The sequence below is a fragment of the Cimex lectularius genome, unplaced genomic scaffold (assembly GCF_000648675.2).
Source record: "Cimex lectularius strain Harlan isolate CLEC.00 unplaced genomic scaffold, Clec_2.1 scaffold24, whole genome shotgun sequence".
NCBI lineage: Eukaryota > Metazoa > Arthropoda > Insecta > Hemiptera > Cimicidae > Cimex > Cimex lectularius.
This window is the reverse complement of record NW_019392666.1, coordinates 904,796-925,753: the sequence shown is the minus strand read 5'-3', so window position 1 is coordinate 925,753 and position 20,958 is coordinate 904,796. Positions and strand designations below refer to the sequence as shown.

Genomic DNA, 20,958 nt, shown 5'->3' with positions numbered 1-20,958 from the left:
TATATATTAAAAATCCCTGAAGTCCTGAGATACCAGAACTAACGATCAGTAGTAGTAGTAGTAGTAGTAATAAAACAATAATTTTTTCCTTAAGTATTTTATTACGCTATTGAAAAATATTATATAAACAAATAGCTTGTCATACCTCTTTTGAGATGGGCCGGGATTAACGCCGTGGAATAGGAAATGAGAAAATTAAATACATCAACTTGTTTCATCCTTCTTTATTATTTAATCAATATATATAATTTATGTACCATTATACTAAACATAGCCAAGCATATATAATTGTTTTAACATACCATCATTGTTTTATTAAAATTAAACTAATGTTATTACTATATTTTAAACTTATTTTTACAGTTATCCTTTCGTACTTTAAACTTATACAGCTTTTTGTGCTCTAGATTTTTCTAAAGGATTGTTATCTGTTTGTAACTAATAGAATTGAAGCCTCACGTACAACTCCAAATACAAAAATAGCATTATCAAAGAAGCCTCAAAAACGGATCAAAAATAAAATTAATAGTTTACTAACTTCATTCTGTTCACACGCAAGCACGTACACACATTCACGCGCACACGCACACACATACATACACACTAACATGTTGTGTTTACGTACGTAGGTAAACTGTATGTCTGTGTTTGTATGTGCATGTATGTATATATTATATCACAATCAATTTACAAGTATTATATACAAATATTGAGATCATATTGTTTGATTACGTGACCTCTGTTTATCTTGTGCTCAATATGAACCCTTCGTCATCGACGGCTCTGGAAAGAGCAAAAGTCGGCCTGCCGGCGACGTCTAAGCTAAGTTCCAGCCTGCTTCCATGTCGGCATGTCGTACTACGGTATCACCTCCGCGATATGACGGCCACCAGCGCGGAAAAGAAGTAGAGGAACCAGCACGATGAGCCGGGAGTGGACGCCGACGATCGCCCTTCTTCCTCCAGCGGACCTAGTGAAGGTAAAGTGTAGTCTTGGCTCTCTGAAATCAAATCTCAGGCTCACTTCGTTCATACACCTTGCTCAAATATCAATAGAGGTGAGATTGGAATTTCTCCACCCTCACCAAAGAGAAAACACTTTTTTTTTTCTTACACCTATCACAAAGCGGCCTTCTATTGAATGAATCCGACTTTTACTTTACCCACGAATACAAATCGGCTTCAATTTGAAATGAAAAATAACGTACCTGTATCCCTCCATTCTTCCACGCCATAATCCTCCAGGACCTGATTTTCGGGTTGTCTCGGTTTCCACTGCTGTCGCGCCTTGTTTCGTCCTATAATCGATTTCAATTTTTTTACTTTAAAAAATTAGTTTTATTGAATATATATAAACTTTTTAACGTGTATATATATACATATGTAAAAACGGGGAAAAACTGAAAAATCTCTTCTTGTTGCCTAATGCTTCTCCTATCTGACTATCGTTGGTTATGGACATTGTTTTCAGTATTTCTGCTTGCTAGCCATTCTTTTAAATATGTTTTAGATTAAGTAATTTTGTTATGAAAATATGTAGTTTTATTATTCAATGAATATATATTTTACACTTAATGGTAGTGACGTGCGATACCAATCGATATGACTAAAGTATCGAATATTTTCTTTCGATACCGAGTACTTTTGGTATCGAATATGTCCTTCGATACAAGTACTGTATCGAGTACTTTTTGTAGTATCGGTAAAAACACTCAAACAGAGTTTTCATCGAGTGTTCAAGTAATATTGAACTGTTAGGGCGCCTACAACCGGCATGTGTCAACAAAGTTAATCGAGATTTCGAATTGGTGGTTGGTAACTCTGCTGATAAACCTGGTAACTTATAATTTCAGTAATTTTTTATAAAATGTTTTTGTTTTCAAGTAAATAAAAAAGTGTTCGCCTTCCTTCTGATAGGTAGATACATAATCATGTCACCTCTCAAAAGTAAGGCATGAGGTTATTTTACTAAGAAAACTGAATCGTCGTCAAACATTTGAAAAGAAAAAACCCGTTGATCAATTTTCTCAAAACTCGATGTGTCGTCAGCATTTCCTTGTTCTTACCTACCTACCCACTGTATGAAAAAATACTTAAAAATATGAAAAAAAATTCAAAGTTTTGTTTGTTTTAAAGCATGAGCGTATTTTACCCACAAGTCGACAAATGAGTAAGTTGAACATTTATGAATAAACACAAAGTACTCATATGAGTAAGTACTGGTTAGTGTCGAATAATTTCTGTTGATACTTGAGTATTATTGAATATTTCTTTCAGTACCAGTATCGAGTGAATATTTTCTAGTATCGCATGTCACTACGCAATGGTAATAAATAGTTCTGCCGTTTGGAACCTTGGAAATCTGAAGGTTAAAGGCAAATAAATGAGGCCGGCCCGATCCTAAGATCTTGTGGCAAGCCACGGCGAAAAATTATGACGGGGCAGTCGACTGTCGTCACGCGTCAAGTGGGTCTCGGGCTTTGTGGTCGATCCGGTAAGTGATGACTTTTAAAGGTTGCACTCACACCTGCTACCTTTCTTGGGATTAAGGGTATGCCTTGAATATGTATGAGGACATGACAGACGTACGTCACTTTTCCTTGTCAATTACCCGGTACATCGGCAGGTTGTCGGAGCCACGTCACCTCCTGCAGAGGGCGTAGTTATGATAATTGAAAATCTAGCAGGTTGATGTCTCCTGTTTGTCTTGAAAGTTCTATATTTAAGTTAACATATTAATATTATTTAGAGACGAGATTAACGGATGAAGTACGCGTTGGCCGTATATTTGAACTAATTACGGAGAAATTCACTATCATCTTTCATTCGCCTAATGCTATAATCACCCACTACTTATCCCTGTTGCTGCTATGAATTAATTAGGAACTTTTCGTTAACTAAAAGGAAGGTTCCGCCAAATTAATTAATTAGCATCATTAATGCAATCCATTTAGTTTTATACAAGATTCGTGCTTGTGTTATTTATTATACATCGAAAAGTTTTTGATTGGGGACTAAAAAAGAATATGTCTAAGAGTAGGTATTAATATTTGGTGATTCTTTTAATTCGATAAGAAAGAAAGAAATTTAATTTTTTTTTATCATAACCTTTTTTTTTAGGCGGTGGTTGTGTTGTACTAGGAGCTGCAGTCGTGGTGGTCGAGGGCGCCGGGATTTCTGTCAAAAGAGTTAAAATTAATAAACAATGTGTGGTGTTTAGTGACCGTTGGTTAATGATTACTTGGAGATCGTGAGTTGCGGCCTGGTGTGACGTAGGTTTAGAAAAAACATTTTATTTATCGTTCCAACGTTTCGACCTTTATTGAGATCATCATCATCTAAATACATATAAGGTGTTAAAAAATGGCACATCTACACAGAAGCACTTAGCAAATACTTTGATTGAGTCTAAAATTTCTATCATTGTGTAAATTAATTTTTTCACATCTTACATGTATTTGTATAATTTAAACAATGTTTATAAATCCCAGGCGCTGAAGATGTTCTCAATAAAGATCGAAACGTTGGCACGATAAAGAAATGTTTTTCTAAACTTACGTCACACCAGACCGCATCTCACGATCGCCAAATAATTAATAAACAATATGAGTGAAATTATAGTACAAAAAGTTACCGTCGAGTTTGATAAGTCCGTCGGTCTCTCCGAGCGAATTCTTGGCGACGCACTGGTAAGACCCGAAGTCGGACCTGGTCACCGATCTTATCTTGAGCATCATGTATTTGTTGTAGCCGTTGTCGACCGATACGGCTTCGTACTTTTCACCTGAAACAGACAGGTCTACACACCTATTGTATACCACATGTCCTTTCCGAGGAGTGCGTGCGAAGGTGTACGGGTACCGGGGTTTCTGTGCGCTGCGTGCTTATTGAGGCGGTCAGATCTACAACTCTCTACAATACACTCAAGACAAATATCAAACTAAAATACACAAACATGGATAATTTAAACACAAGACCATCTACTGTGACGAGATAATATTTTTATATATTCGTGTGAAAAATTCTGCCGTATAAATGTCTCAACTTTTTAATTTTAACACCTAAATCTGAAGCTTAAATTCTTTCCAATCAACTTACTTTGGTGAAAGCCAGGACTTTGTCCAGTTTCGTTGTCACGCTGAATCAGGCGAAAAATGAGAAATTAATGGGAATTTTGGTTTGTACCAAATTAGTAGACGACGTTGATAGATTATTATGCTTTTGTTGGAAGAGTTAGTGTATTTTAGTAATTACCGATCAATTTTGTCTGACAATCCTAGCTGTTTCGCTCTGTCAGACCGAGAGAGCTAAGCTGACCAAAATGTTGGGCAACGACGAAATAACAGAGCCATCACCCCCAAATGGCGACAAAATAAAAAGGAAATGGCGAGGTAGTCTACAAAATTGTTACTGTACGTATAAAGCTTTCTATGATTTATCTATGAGCAGAGCAGTTTTCAAGTCGTCGGCACTTTGTGTACACAAACATGGATAATTTAAACACAAGACCATCTACTGTGACGAGATAATATTTTTATTATATATATTCGTGTGAAAAAATCGTAATTTGAGCCGCGCGGATGTGGTAGTAGCGTGATGGGTCGAGATACCGAATTAGCCCCTGGCTATCTGACCCTTCACGTCCTCCTTGCCTTTGGTTCATCACAATTCACCGGCCGGATCGATAGAATAAAAATCGAAAATCCACTCGAAATGTTATTCAATAGGCGCTTACATTTTAATTTTCTCTCATTCTTTCGAATTCCTTATCTTCGATCGGGTATCACCGCTTTGGACGGAATCTTTAGGGCTTGCATCACCTACAAAATCGATCAACCAGCCGCTCGTTCTTCTTTGCGACCGACATATAAGATAAAAAATTGAAAACTCTGATCTATTTATACACCCAAAGGAAAAAAGATCTTATTGATGATTTCACACTATATGTATTCTTTATCGTTATAATTACAACAAACTTATTTTAATACCTCTTCTGGCTTCGCGGAGGGCCACTAAAAAGTCTCCTAGTCATCGAGTTTTTAAGCGATCGGATTTCGTGTTTTGAAACAGAATCACATTTTTCAACAAGAGCGTTTTGAAGCTGTTCAACGCTGGAGGCGGCGAAAGATGACTGAATGTTTTCATCATTTTCCACAAGTATTGGATTTATATCATCAGAACGTGTTGGCCAATTCATTGTGGTATCCCTACATCCTTCAAGTAATGGGTGACAACTCGACATATCCCGAGTAAATGGAGCGAATGAGACCACAGCTTCCATAATAACTTCCTCAATGTATCTTAGTGCAGTCAAAGATCCATTCTGTATGATAATCAGTTCGGTACCGGCATGGACCTCACCCAGCTCACCCACCGTTTGCAGTGCAGGCTACCTATCAAGAAAGCCGTTAAATGATGGTTTTTGTAGTGCGGTAAAGAATAAAATGATCTTTTCTAGCCGTCTTACATCGCGGTCGGCCATTACCTTTTTTTTTATCGAGACTTCCGATGGCCCTAAACTCCAGAGACCATCGTGGATGGTAGAGCGCGGCACACCCAGGGCCTGGCCGGTACATCCGTCATTAGCTAAAGCATCGAGCTATATCTTCTCGACTTAAAACCATGGTTTTAGGACAACAATTACTCAACTTTATTGTTTTATAAAAAACACTTTTTAAACAAATAAATAAGTGTCCTTTTTTGGCTTTGAGTGTATTTTGGAATTAGCCTATTTCGGCATATCGCCGTCTTCAGTGTCTTATATTTAAAGATAGAGAAATGCTCAATCGAGTCTGAGAGAATAAAATTAGAAAACGACAAAAATACCTTTCTTTCAAATTTCTTCACCTTGGAAATCTTTAGGCAAAATATTCGGCGGATTAGGTTTTTCCTGATCCTTATTTTATTTGATCGCTTTATTTCTTGCTGTAGTTAAAAAATAAAACTCCAGGGGCAAAATATGGTTTAAACAGCAAATGCTCTCAGGAAAAATATTTATATTTTATGGACTTATGACAATATACTGATAAATTCTTATTGAAATTTGTTAATCGACAATTAAATTTAATATTTATTTTCCAGGACCTTCTCTTTTTCATTGACATTTAAATTCAGGAAAAAAAAATTGAAAACAACAAAATGAATTGGGTAGGCGCGTCGCCGTTTATCTGTCTCCTTGGCCCGCGACGTGCTCTTTCATAAAGGAGTATATTAATAGGGGCCATTTCCATGCTGTTGGTGAACGTTTGGCGTATGAATAGGGAACGTCAGGGCATGAGGAACATGACTGGTCCCTTCTCACAACTAGAGACACGCTGCGAACTAATTGAGGACTTGACGGAAGTACGAGCAGAACCGAGATTAATTACGGCCACTAATTAAGTCTCAGGGCAGGGAATAGAAGCTCCTACAACGAGCGGCTTACACTCCGAAACCTTCTGCTACCCAAAACCTTCATTGCGCTTTAGGGGTAACGTTGAAGTCATTAAACGGTTTAAAAAGGGAACACGTAACATAGGATTTAATAGAAAAATGTGTCTACATTCCGTAAAGGTAGTGGAACATTTACCTGAGACGATCATATCTCCTTTCTCCGTCGTCCAGTAGTTTATCGACGTCGGATAAGCCTCCGTGTGACATTCCAAGGACACGTCCTGTCCAACGTAAGCCCCCTCGAGTTGGTTGGGGATCGACAGCATCGGTGGAACTGGAAATCAATGGGCAATTCAAACAATCGTCTTAAGTGTCCCATAGAATTTCGGACTATCATCATTACGTTTAAATTACCTGTTATTTAATAACACAAGTAAATAAAATTTATCATAAATTATTAATGTTAAAATCACACGCGCGGTGAAATAATTTTTTTAATTTTTCAAATACATACATCATATAGTTTTATTGTTGTCTTTTCACTTACGAACGATAAATAGAGCAAGAATACAAAATTAAATAAAATGCTGACGACGCATCCACCACAAATTGTGGATGAACCGATTATTTTGATATGTCCTTCATTATTCTTCTCGTGTGTCAAAGGCGCTGTAGATAGGTTGCCCTCGGAGAATCTGAATCTAAGAACGTTCATCCTCACCCAATTAAGGATAGGCCATGCGAGGTTGATGCACGAACACTTACTTTTTGGGCAAAGTCCGGTATGTATAGAAGGGTTACTTGTCCCACCTGACTGAGGAGTGCAATTCCTTGGGTCCATACAGAGAGCGCGTAGGAATGTCACCCGATATGAGAATTGTTCGTGAGCATAGCAGCGAGTATCTGGAACCCCCCTTCCAATTCTAGGAGAAAACAAGGCATTTTACTATACATAGTACTGATATTTTATGAACCTAGCATGGGTTAAGAGTGAATGTATTTATTAGCGAGAATGTGCAATATGAGAGGGCCGATGAAGAATATTGAGTACCCATCGACCCTCAGTTAACTTTGTTATAAAAGGTGACTGGCGATAAGTGTCGAAAATTTCAAGCGTTTCTACTCACCATATGCCACAAAAAACATCTTATAAACCCCTATTACAAATCTCAACGGTAAAGAAATAATTCCAGTTTTGGATATATTTTTTTATTTTCCAACTTGGGTCTACTAAATTGCTTATAAACTTTAGAATTACTGGCTGTAGTAGTGCCACCTGAAAGAACGTTAAATTTGCTGCAAGGATACCTATTTACATTGCAGAATTGATGAACTAATTCTGCACGAAAAAAAATCAGAAAAAACAAAAATGTTGAAATTTGGATTTTTTTTTTTAAATGTTGGATTGATAACTGATAATAACTAAAAACTCCTGGAGCTTTGCAAATTCCCTCAAAAGTTCAGCATTTAATTAGCTTCCAGCGGTATACTCACCTGTTTTTTATTGCTCTTCTGGAAGGCCCAACAATTTTGCATTTTGTTCGGAAAAAAAACCGGTGTCGATGAAGGGGGAACGCTCAATTTTTCGAGGAAATTAGTCTGGCTCTTGAGTTGCTAGTTCTTCATCGTTCAATCCAATCAGTTTGCTTTATGTTTTCAGCTGACATTTCCTTGGTTGGCGATTTAAATTAAGTCCTTGTTTCCTAATGAACATCTTGCTGATATGGATTTCATTTACGGTTACTGCAACGGTATTGCAAGGAGAGAATACCAAGCTCGTTTTCCACATCGAGTCGTTCCAGAAGATCACACCTTCTAACGACTTCATCAGAGACTGAGGAAACTGGTTCTTTATTGTAATAGGTGTAAAGGGTTTGGAGGAATATCGAGTATTCCACTACCCCAACTGAGTGAATGGTATGTAATAGTAAAGAATTTATTTAAGAATGAATGAGAGTGTGAATGGATTTGGATCTAGGAACTGCATGGTGCTGAATTGACCTAGGTGTTGACAGCGCCTGGAGCCTAACCTCTGTGGCTTGACGGATAAGACCGAGATCTGCCTCCGGCCTGCTTAACACCCGAGCTGATGATTCTCGAGGGCTGCCGGCAATTTATTGTAATGGCAAAAGCTGAAATAACCGGTGGACTGCGAGAAGTGATAGACTCAACTCTGTACATGTGAATGTATTTGTACATATTTGAGCTTATATAAATCCAAATCGAAAAACCCAATTCTACATTACAAAGGTAGGTGTGAAAACCCCAGTCCAAGATGGCTGTGGAATTGCAGTCTATTTCGTTCTTGTGAATTGTAGTAGAAAAAAAGTGAAGAGATGGGATTAAAGAATTTATTAAAGAGACGCCATTCGAAAGCACTCTAATGGAGTGTCTGATGTTAGCAACAATTTGTGCTAATCTCTCCCAAGAATTCTAGAGAGGTCGCTCCTTACTTAACCCACGGATTCCTTAATTACGGCCTCACTTCCTCCCTCGAACACTTTACAAAACGGAGATTACTCTACTTTTTGTCCTGTAAATTAAATTTATTTTAATGGGATTTTAGCATCACTAATTGAATTTGTAATTGCCATAAAAATTGTTATTATTTCATGGGACATCTAGGAAAATGGCTCTTTTTTGCTATGGTTTTCCACTATCAATTATTTTTTTAAACTTCAGGCACTCATTGTTACTTATCGTGCGACAAAATAATTATGTTTTAAATCATCAAATTTGCCCATATGGAAATTAAATTAACAAATGAATCATGATCTTTTTGGTCAATTTCTCTTTTTTTGACAGAAAAAATACCGTATTTTGCATTTGATTTCAAGACGTTGAGACATTAGCATTAAATAAAATACGAAAGTGCTCGCTTGAAACGACATTTAAAAATTAATAATTTTAATTCACCCTTTGATTGAATTTTTTAAAACCTTCTTCGAGCTGAAATGAAAACTTTTTCTTAAAATATAGGAATAAATAATCCTGTTGATCCTTCCTGAAAGCGGTAGAGTAGGTCAGTGAGTGTTAGTTCTGGGGTCGAAGTATACCCACGTCTAATTAGTTGTCTGACGTACACACAGTCCCTAATCAAAATCGAACCACAAACGAGACAGAATGCAAATCGAGAAAGCGAGAATTACAACATAATTTCCGAGACTGTTAGCCATTATGAAACTTTTTATGTTTTACATATTTATTGAATTTACTCTTCAGGCGTGGAGTATCATATAATACGCTTGCAACCCTGAGAAGCAGCCAAAATTGATTCAATTTGTAAAATGTTTTATGACCATTTTTATTATTGAGCTTTAATGATTATGAAGAATATGCACTATTACAATTAATTAAGGTTTTTAGTTGAGATGAAAAAAAGTTAATGGCACGAGCGGGATTCGAACCCACGATCTTCGGCTAGATACGCCGCTNACCATATTAAAATTTGTTATTTGCGTTCAGGTAGACGAGCGAGAAACCTCGACGGGAACTCCTTAGGATCATCAATAGAAGAATTTAATAACGGTAAGTGGTTTTGGATTTTATTTTAATTATATTTTACTTGTAAAGTTATCTAATATACTCAAGTATGTTTTTTTAATTAAAAATAATCTTAGTCGTAACAAAAGTAAAAATAATAAGTAGAAATTAGTTATTAATTTTATGCAGTTTGGTCTGTCTGATCATTTTGATATGCCTAGTCTCGCTGGTTCGGTATTGCAAAAGATTTTCGGCATTTTGCTTACATATAATGAAGGTTAGGATGTTACGAACGTTTTGTAGAATGCACTAATTTCGTGGTCCGCTTGACCAATTAATATATTACAATTAATTAAGGTTTTTTGGTGAGATAAAAAAGTCAATGGCACGAGCGGGATTCGAACCCATGATCTTCGGCTAGATACGCCGCTGCTCTACCACTTGAGCTATCGTGACTTCAATCCACTCGGACACTAACTTCAAAAAATGGGGTTGAGATGGGAAGTTAGTGCCCGAGTGGATCGAGGTCACGATAGCTCAAGTGGTAGAGCAGCGGCGTATCTAGCCGAAGATCGTGGGTTCGAATCCCGCTCGTGCCATTAAGTTTTTTCATCTCAACTAAAAATCTTAATTAATTGTAATGTATTAATTGGTCAAGCGGACCACGAAATTAGTGAATTTAATATGCACTATGTTTAAGCCTCATTACAAAACGCTTCAAGTTTATTTTCTAACTAGTATATGTATAGAAAATAGTTTATTAAAACGGAATTACTGATGAATGCAAACTATTAACAAAACGCAAAACTAAAAAAAAAAACGATTGTCTATGCTACAATGCATGCAATATGCAATCAATTTTTAGTATTGTTGTAAACCATCTATTATATTCAGTGGTCTATTGACCAAATTACTTCTTTCAATTAATTAATCTTTTTATGTAAGGTTTTGGTTGAAATGAAAAAGTTAGTGCCACGGGCGGGATTCGAACACACGCCTTCGGCTAAATGCGCCCCTGCTGTACCACTTGAACTATCGTGACTTCGATCCACTCGGACACTAAACAACAACAATGTTTTAAACAATTAAATCAAGCATAATCTCTAAACAACACCAAGATAAATAGTTTTATGGCACGGCTATGTAAAATGTATTTTGTATCAGCTACCATGTTTAAGAACCACCATATCAATGCAAAGGTGTTAAAAAACCTGGTCTAATAGTAAAGTGTTAACTAAGAGGGAAGGGTAAAAAATATTTATGAATATTAAATGTTTATCGGATTGACGATGAATGCTTGGATCCGGGGTTAGCGGAGGTTATTGTTTCATGGTGAAAACAAATGTTCAAACCACTTTTCATTTGGCGAAAGTTGAGAATATAATGCACTATAACTATAAAGCAGTAAATTACTTACATTGAACTCTCAGCATGACTCTTTTGCTTATAGACGGAGGCACTCCGTTACTGGCGATGCAGAGATAAGCTCCCATGTGGAGCCGGCTGACTTTGGTTATATGGAGGACTTCACCATCGACCACGTTGACTAAAACATAAACAAAAGGCACTTTTAGGTAGAAACAAAGGGAATCGAGTTCGGAAATATTTAAGAGCACAGGTGTCGGTGGCATTAGCTAATTGGACGCGGGACTTTCTCATACAATATGCACCGGAGTATTATTTACGTCGGGGTGTGATTGCGGAATCGGCCGGAGCACGTAGGAGCCGGATTCCCTCGGGTTGGAGGACCGGACTATTAGACTAAACTGTTACACCCTACAAGCCGGCCAGTTTCGTTCTATCCCGCCCTTTCTTTGAAGACCAATTTCGTTTTACACCTGGCCGGCGGAATAAAAGCTGCCAAGGGAAATAATTGGAATGAGCTAATTTTCTTCCTGGACCGGTTTCTTCTAGGTTTGAGGGCATCCTACGGCCGGACCTTCAGGTCAAATTCGACTGGCAGGTCTTAAAAGCTATTTTTAATTGAAAAGCGGCCATTTTTTTGGCGGCTTAACACCTGAAAAATGTTTCACATATCGACTTTTTTTTTTAAATGTGTAAGTCACGAACACTCTGGATCAAGGTATGGTCTTGAAGAAGAAATTTAGTTCCTACTGCCAAACTTACTACCTATTTTAAGGTCATCATCAGTGCCTATATTAATTTCCCATTATGAAAAACATATTTATACAATTGATTTAACATTCAATATAACTATGCAGAACTTATAAAACGCCTTAAATGTGTCTACAGATTGACAAATTTAAGTTTTTACTTTTCTTAAATTTCCCTGAAGACTGATTCAGTCCCAACATGACCGTAATGGAACCTTATCCCGGAGGTCCTCTCGTTATCAAATAACTTTTCATAAAATTAATAAGACCTTCATAAATTGAAATTAAGCCCATACTATCTGTCTGAATGTTACAATTATGATTTTCCATTTTAGCATGTAGAACCAGTTTTATTCTTCTTCTGTGTAATTGAGACTCTGTCAATTATTTCAAAATTCGGCATATTTGTGCCTTTTTGATATTGAATGTTTTGATAGTCAGGTACCAGTTCTGGATTTAGTGCCACAATCACAAATATGACCATAAATTATAATTTTTATTCTCTGTTTTGTTTCACCCATGTGGTGTGATTGGACTTATACGATACTTCTAATACTGAAAATGTGTAAGTCAAGTAGGTAAATATACTTCTTGTATAACCGATGATGCCGGGTAGTAATACCATTGGTATTTTGGTCTTTTCCTATAATTCAGTCTGACACACTTCTCCATCAATAGTATTGGGTTTGTTTTGTTAGTTGATTTGACAAGCTAAACAAGAATGATTGGAAACGACCAAACTACACATATATTTATGTTTCGGACAAAAACTTGAATGCGTTATTACTTATGACTATGCTAAATGATCAAAGGACAATGATTTCCTTTTGTATACAATTCACAAAATGACCAATCGGATAAACTGGTGTCTTGGGCATTCTACGGATTCTTTGAAATCTTATATTGGACGTGGAGACCTATAACAAAGAAATACTTCTTACAATAAGGGAATATTAAATCTCCCTCCTAAAAAGCATTATATTGATTTATTTCCTCTGTGCGCAGTGTTCATTGAAAGCTTTCCGATAGGTTTTTCCACCCAAACGGATTTATTGTCTATATCTTACAGCAAAGTCGGCCCTTAAAGGCTGCTCACTACCTGCAATTTTTTGATTCTATATGAGACGTATGAAACTACCCCGTGGATTTATTCATTCATGCGGTTCCGTCAAATATTTCTCCCTTTTGTTCTTTTATGAAATCCAATTTTATATTAGCCGTTCTTCTTAACTTCTACTTGGCAGTATTTTTGAAAGCGGGTTACACATTTAAGTCGATTCGTAACTGAAAGCATTTTTTTCTCGCGTTACGTACGGACTTAAACGCCAAATCGTTCGTATCAACATAGTTGTATTTGTTTATTCGTATTTTGTACTTTTTACAATTATCATTTTACAATTTTACAGCGACCAAATTCCTGTTTTAGCACCACGAATGAAAGTGAGATAGCGTAGCGACTAGCGACAGCTTTAAGATATAGTCCTTAAAAAAATGCATCGTATTCCACCAGATGGTTTGTCCCCTTTATTTATTGCTTTTTGTCGGACCAACTTACTCATTCCTATTCCGTCTTGTCTTGTACACGTTGTCGTTGGATATGGATCTTTGTCCGCTTTTTCTCTTATACTAATACAAGTATATTATTTATTCTTCAATAATTGTATGATATTGTAAAAATTGAATCGTGTTTAAGCAGCAATTTTTGTGTTATTTTCGTAACTTTCTCGTTTCTCGTACATTTTTATCTCGCTTTTGCTTTGGCAATGTAACGTTCAATGAGACAAGCTAGACAAGCTAGATCTAGTCTGATAGACAAGATGATTTTAGGGCACAGATTTGAAGCGATGTTAAGACAAACACTTTGAGTGAGTAGAAATACTTTGATTGAATATATAAAAAATATATTTTACATTGTATAAATTCACTTTTTCACATCCAAAATGTAATTGTAATATGTAAACAATGTATGTAAATCCCAGGCCCTGAAGATGATCTCAATACAGATCGAAACGTTGGCACGATAAAGAAAATGTTTTTCTGAAACCTACATCACGCCAGACCGCATCTTACGATTTCTAAATAAATATCGATTAATGGTCACTAATCACCACACATTTCTACATCGATGTTAAGAATGATTTGTAAATTAAGTAAGGTTTTGATCGAATTTGGCACCCAGGCTTGATATTCATGCTCAAGGGCTTCCTTCCCTCCACTTACTATCTCATACTGCACTGACCGGTTTTTCCGAGTAATATTTCCCTAATCCATGCTGGTGTTCCTCCGGGCACCCTTCTGGTCCCAACACTATAGCAGTTGTACACAGCTGACATTCTACTGCATTCACGTTTACAGCGATCCTCTCTAGTAACTCCGATCCTGCATGTCCACTCGAAACGAAGAGCATTAAAAAATAAAAAGAAATCATTAAGAAAATTATTACACACAGGTCCACCTCATTAACTTCATTCTCCATAAAAACATCTGTCCTCTTGTATATTTAAATAGTATTCCCTCCCCACTGCGGACTAAGTGTGCCAGCTCGGACAAAAGCTTGACGTGGAATCCTAACACTTGACTGAATCGTCAAGAAGCTATGAAACGAGACAGGGCCTCTTACACGTCTTCTTGACAAACGCTTTGAATCACGTGTGGTGATTAGTGACCGTTAGTCGAAGATTATTCAAAAATCGTGAGATGCGGTCTGGTGTGATGTAGCTTTCAGAAAAACATTTTTCTGAAACCTACATCACACCAGACCGCATCTCACGATTTTTAAATAAGCTTTGAATTACCTTTCAAAAATAAAGGGCTTCTTGAGAACACCAAGAACAGTTGATATGAAGTCCGAACTGGAAGTGTGTGGTTCAGCCGACTGTTCCAACATTCGTTGCATGCAAGCTGCCCGATATTACGAAAAATATTTGATGCTCCATTTTATGTATAACACGAAATTACACATACAGATTTAAATATTCTATTCGTCGTAGATAAAATTCGTTGTCACAAGTTTCACAAGACACACGTTATTCACCACATCCAAAAAACGCATCCCGACAAATTCCCTCGAGCACTCGTCGCCTACTGAAGAGACGATGTCCACGAGATCTACGTGATTTTGACACAAGCGTCATTGGAAAACTAGCAATGAGTGTTTTCTCCTTTCTTGTTTTTAATATTGAATTTGTTGCCTATATCATTGTTTAATTTTACCGAATTGAAGGTATCCTTCTATACTGTATTGAGCATTAGCGCATAGTTATAGTATGTTTTGGATTGTCAAAATAAGCTACAATCTTGCGTTTTAACACCTTGCAGAAACAGACTAATTTCAAAAGTGTAATACGTTTATTTGATTATTGTTGAGTTTAAAACTAGCTAGATCGATAGTAGGCGCAGTCAGTCTCATTAAAGTAATGGAAGTGAGTTCGGTACAGCTAATATTGTCTGGAAATCCGCTTAAAAGCCAGTGTAAACAAGAAAAACATAAAACTAACCGTAACAACCAAATCAAAGCAGAGTAAAGGAGGAGGAGGAGTAAGAGATAATCGAAGGCATTGGCTCACCCCGACCTTTTTTTTGCCAACAATCCAGCAGAGTGGTCCGAAGGAGCAACGTTTCCCCCGCTGTGATCAATCCTGGATAAGAAATGAGGGAACGGAGCACGGCCGGTTGTATTTGGTCAGTTATTATTTTGTTGGAAGCGGTTTTCTGAATTATTCATGGTAAGATTCTTCAATCAATTTCCTAACAATTAACTTATTCAAAATGGAACAAAATAATGAATGATGTTATTAGTTTTATTCGAATATTTTTAAAAGTATCAACTGTAAGCGGTATTTTAACACAATTTTATCTATGATTCTTGTCTATGATTTGAAAATTGTGCATACTATTATGTATACTGTTACAAACTTAACAACATAAACATCTCTGCACAAGTGCTCTATTAAAACTTTAGTTTTATATCCTTTCTGTATCTATGCACAGTTTGAAATTTAACTTCAACATGTCAATTATACGTGACTGTTGTGAATGCGAGAAAACATTTAATAGAAACGAACCGAACTCAATTAACCGAAGAAGAACTTTGTAATACGAACAAAAAGCTTCAAGATAAGTTATGCTTTCACTACTCTGTACACTTCACTAAAAGAAATAATATTGCTGCACTAGTACAGTTGAAGTAAGATAGTTTTTCTAACCTCCAACCTAGTGGATGAAATTATAACTGAATATGAAGAAAGGGTTAGAGTTAGTTTGGTACAAAAAAGCTGCACGTTATTTTTAAGTGTTTTGATAAATGATTATGGATAATTTCATAAGATAAGTCAAGATAAGTTATGCTTTCACTACTCTGTACACTTCACTAAAAGAAATAATTATGCTGCACTAGTACAGTTGAAGTATGATAGTTTGTCTAACCTCAACCCAGTGGTTGAAATTATAACTGAATATGAAGAAAGGGTTAGAGTTAGTTTGGTACACAAAATCTGCACGGTATTTTAAGTGTTTTGATACATGATTATGGATAAATTCATAAGATAAGTCAAGATAAGTTATGCTTTTACTACCCTGTATACTTCACTAAAAGAAATAATTCTGCTGCACTAGTACAGTTGATGTACTACCTCCAACCCAGTAATATTTAAAGTGGATGAAATTTTAACTGAGTATGAAGAAGGGTCAGACGTCGGAAGAATCTTATCTTAATCACAATTAATTAAGGCTTTTAGTTGAGATAAAAAAATCAATGGCACGAGCGGGATTCGAACCCACGATCTTCGGCTAGATACGGTCCTGCTCTACCACTTGAGCTATCGTGACCTCGATCCACTCGGACACTAACTTCCCATCTCAACCGCACCTTTTGAATTTTTCCTCCTTTTTGCCATTTTTCAAATGTCGTGTAATCGGACTGGATTCTCGGCGACAAATGAAATGGCCACGGAGAGCTTTAGTGAAGTATAGTTCATTTTAAATAATTAAATTCACTTATTTCGAATCCAGTCCGATTACACGACATTTGAAAAATGACAAAAAGGAGGGAAAGTTCAAAAGGTGCGGTTCCACACCACAATCCAAATTCAAAAACTCATTGATTTAACCCTAAGTCCGTCTAAAACCCAAGGGTAGTTTGCTATGAATTATAAACAGAATCTGATGAGAGTAGGCTAAAAATAGTGGATAGGTTCACTAATTTCGTGGTCCCCTTGACCAATTAATACATTACAATTAATTAAGGTTTTTAGTTGAGATGGAAAAAAGTTAATGGCACGAGAGGGATTCGAACCCACGACCTTCGGCTAGATACGCCGCTGCTCTACCACCTGGGCTATCGTGACCTCGATCCCCTCTGACATCAACTCCCCATCTCAACCACACCTTATGAGCATTCCCTCCTTTTGCCATTTTTCAAATGTCGTGTAATCGGTTTGATTCTCGACGACAATTGAAATGGCGAAGGTCGTGGGTTCGAATCCCTATCGTGCCATTAACTTTTTTTCATCTCAACTAAAAACCTTAATTAATTGTAATAGTGGATAGGTTTGATTGACCTTTCTTGGTCATCAGCACCGGCTGCTTACCCCATCCGTACTCCAAATTATTTTTTTACGATTAAGATTTTATTGACATGTGACCAGGCTGCTCATTAACACCTAATCTCTGACTCCGTTCAATTTTTCCGTTAGGCGATTGGAGAAACTTCAATCTCGTGACGTTAGAGCTGTTTCAATTATTCACCTCACGAGGACTCGAGCTTTTTAACTTTTCCGTTGCTTTAACTACTAAATTAGATGCACATGCGTTTGTATAGTTTAATTATCTTGATAACAAAAAAAAAAAAATAACTGGTTGAAGAACGTTATAATTCTTCATATAGACAATATTAGACGGACAGTAATTTTGGGTTTGACAATGTCGAAAAGTTAAAATGTTAACATAACCGTTCATAATAAAAATTATTTAAAAGTTTATAATATAATATTAAATACTTGTACAAGCAAGGCTGAATAATGTTGTGTGTCCCGTTTGAGTAGAATAATCAGTTTTTTGTCAAAAGGGAATTAATCCGAAAATGGCTTTGAGCCCGTTCGCAGGGAAACCACATCTTTCGCCCAAAAGGCACACAAAAACACAACTCTGCTGATTGAAAACAACCTTTTTTTTTAACCAAACCGGGATTGTGGTGATTTTCTGTCACCTGGAGGAGGAAAAAACGGCCCTCTCGTCCACAAATAGGCACTTTTATTCAGTCGGGGAATTTTTGGCCCAGAGTAGTTAAAACTTTTCCTGAAAATCCTTTATTTTCTCTTAATACTTGTCGTACTATTAATACGGTTTTGATCGATCTCCTACTAAACCCAAAAAAATAATCATTTGTTAGAATTGTAGTAAATTAAATTGTATTAGTTTTCGGACCCGAACTATTTTTTAATGAAAGTGAAGCTTTAATGGGTAATAAAATGAGTTCCCCGTTTCAACCTTTGACGCATCCGTTTTAAATCGCTCTCGTGATCCTCATTGAGATTTTCTATAATGTAATAAAAAATGAGGTACAGTTTGACCTTGTGTGAGACTATTTCCAAACAGTTAAACGATCCAAGTGGCATGAGATTTTTTATCTGATCCGAAAATTTTAAGTTTTAGTTAAAATTCAGCAACGCTATGAATAATAATTTTTTTAATGGAAACTCCAGTTGAGTTGATAAATTAGTGTCAAGTGCGGGACTCGAACCCACGATTTCTGGATCAGTACCGCAGCGCTTTACCGGTCATCATGACTAAGTAATCATCCCAACCTACAACTTCTATGTTTTTCTCTCTTTCTCCAATATTGAAATATCCAGAAATCATACGGATTGTCGGCGATATAGGAATTAGCCACGGGGAGCTATTAGAGAAATTTCCTCCAGTAATTATATTAATATATATTTATGTTTTAGTTGGTCCTATTAACCAGAGTAATTCTTTTATTGTTACATTATTTTTTATGCAAAGTATGGCTGAGATGATTAATTGGTGTCTTGCGCACAGAATACACAATAGTTCAGGTAGTAGAACGGCTGGATGCTGATCGGTATATCCTGGGTTCGAGTCCTGCCTGGCGCTAACTTTTCACCTCAACATTGCATAAAAAAAAATTAAAATAGTTACTTTGGTTAATACTACCAACTAACACATAAATATATTGCTATAAATAGTGTTTAAATGGAAATGTGGTTGATTTTCGAAACCGTTCATTGAACTATGGAAAATATCTAACATTTCAGGTTAACAAGTTCAGGGTCATTTGTACATAATTGGCTAGACAATAAAGGGCGATAATCCAAAGTATGTAATATGCTAACCGATAACTTATGTCATTTGAAAAGAATCGAAATAAATTTTACTTCATCAAAATTTTGAGAATGGGCAATTTTTCGAAAATAAAAAAATTAACTGGGAGAACATTGAGCATTTTAAATCTAAATAGAAAAAAACCTAGGAATGTACATATGCAATGTTTCACGGAAGATGTCCACATTTAGCTTTCTTAATTTTGGTCCTTTTTTGTTAAATATTTTTTTTTTACAATTTTCGTTGTTAACTTTTTAGATGTTTTATCGGTACCAAAAATATCTTTTTAGTTCAGGTTTTTGAAATAAAACCGCCCCTAACTATTTTTATGGGATTTTAAAACTAGATCATTTTTAAGATTTTTTCTCGTTGGTCCAGGTTTGATATCTTAATTTTAAGGAAGTTAATGCTTACAAATGGGCTTTTTTTCAAAAACACCGGCACCCCGAGGATTGATATAACCTCTGCTCTTGCGAACCCTCGTAAAAAAAGGAAGTTAGCGAAATGAGATTTAGGCAGGAATGTCTTGAAAACTACAATAGCCTGTATTTTCGAGGAAAATAAATTATTTCCTTATAAAATAAAATGCGTTCAGCACCTTCGCCTGACACAATACCAAAGATAATTGCGCATATTTTGGTCCTGAAAAATATGATTTTTAGATGTTTTAGATCACAATCCCGGATTTTTAAAATGCATCCTTTGGTCAAATGCGGCCAATGTTTTGCAAAGCAGGGTTATTAATAAAAACAACAACCGGATTTGGCTTAAGACGAAGCAGATTGGGCTCGAGGAATAAATTTCCATCAGACTGGTGAATCAATATTTGTGCAGGTGTGTTTTGTGTACATTAATTAGAAATTTTACAACCAATGACTGCGTAATTACAACCAAACATTTTATATTATCGCCGGCCAAGTAATTGGGGCCTATTTTTATTAAGGGACTTTATATATTTTTTTTTTACCTGAGTATTTCAACTATGAGGTTATATGAACCCGCGTTGCACGTGTTTCTGAAAAACAGCCCGTGTGTAAGTATGTCGGGTTGGAATGCAGGGCCGCTGGATTCGAACCCCGGGACCTTTACCTTGTAGGGATGAGCGCCGTGCCAACTTCTAATCCGTTGCGGCCACTGACTTCCCATTAAGGAACATTACCAACTGTTGGAACAATTACTCTGCTAAAAGATGAAACTCGGGGCTCCGCCAAGATGGTGTTCCACCTCACAATGCCCGATCAATTTGACATTTTCTTGAACTGAATTATGAGGGAAGATTGAATGGAACTCATGTCTCGTACAGTGGCCTCCGAGGTCCCCAGACTTAGAACCGCTAGACTTTTTCATTTAGGACTATTTAAAACCTAGTTTACAAAACGATTTTAGTTTAGTTCTTAAGGAGAGAATTATCACTACAGTCTGTCAGGAGAAAGTGCTCAACGCATTTTCTTTTATAAAGAAATAATTTATTTCCCTTTAAGGTGCATGCAAAGGTAATTTTAGACTTTTGTACCGAGAGGAAATGTTAATAACTAGTAAAATTCTCATTTCGCTAATTTCTGTAAATTAAGATATCGAATAAGATATCGATATCGCGAGAAAATTGCTTAAAAATGCTTTGAAATTCAAAATGAATGGCGTGGTATTTC

General features: G+C 36.4%; 1 protein-coding gene across 5 annotated transcripts in view; it reads right to left on the bottom strand.

Annotated features, from left to right (window-relative positions):
- Nucleotides 1-209: 209 nt before the first annotated feature.
- Nucleotides 210-20,958, bottom strand: part of LOC106660836 (lachesin-like) — a 295,660-nt gene continuing 274,911 nt past the window's right edge. For 2 of the 5 annotated variants that reach the window (XM_024225146.1, XM_024225145.1), the window contains 6 exons: nucleotides 11,272-11,400; nucleotides 6,568-6,705; nucleotides 3,634-3,798; nucleotides 3,109-3,176; nucleotides 1,208-1,299; nucleotides 210-1,000 (listed from right to left, as the gene is read on the bottom strand). In XM_024225146.1, coding sequence (XP_024080914.1) covers nucleotides 859-1,000; nucleotides 1,208-1,299; nucleotides 3,109-3,176; nucleotides 3,634-3,798; nucleotides 6,568-6,705; nucleotides 11,272-11,400 — 734 coding nt within the window. In that variant the 3' untranslated portion in view covers nucleotides 210-858. Of the gene's footprint in view, nucleotides 1,001-1,207; nucleotides 1,300-3,107; nucleotides 3,177-3,633; nucleotides 3,799-6,567; nucleotides 6,706-11,271; nucleotides 11,401-20,958 lie in introns of all 5 variants that reach the window. The other 3 variants (XM_014383809.2, XM_024225147.1, XM_014383811.2) reach the window with 3 other exon arrangements.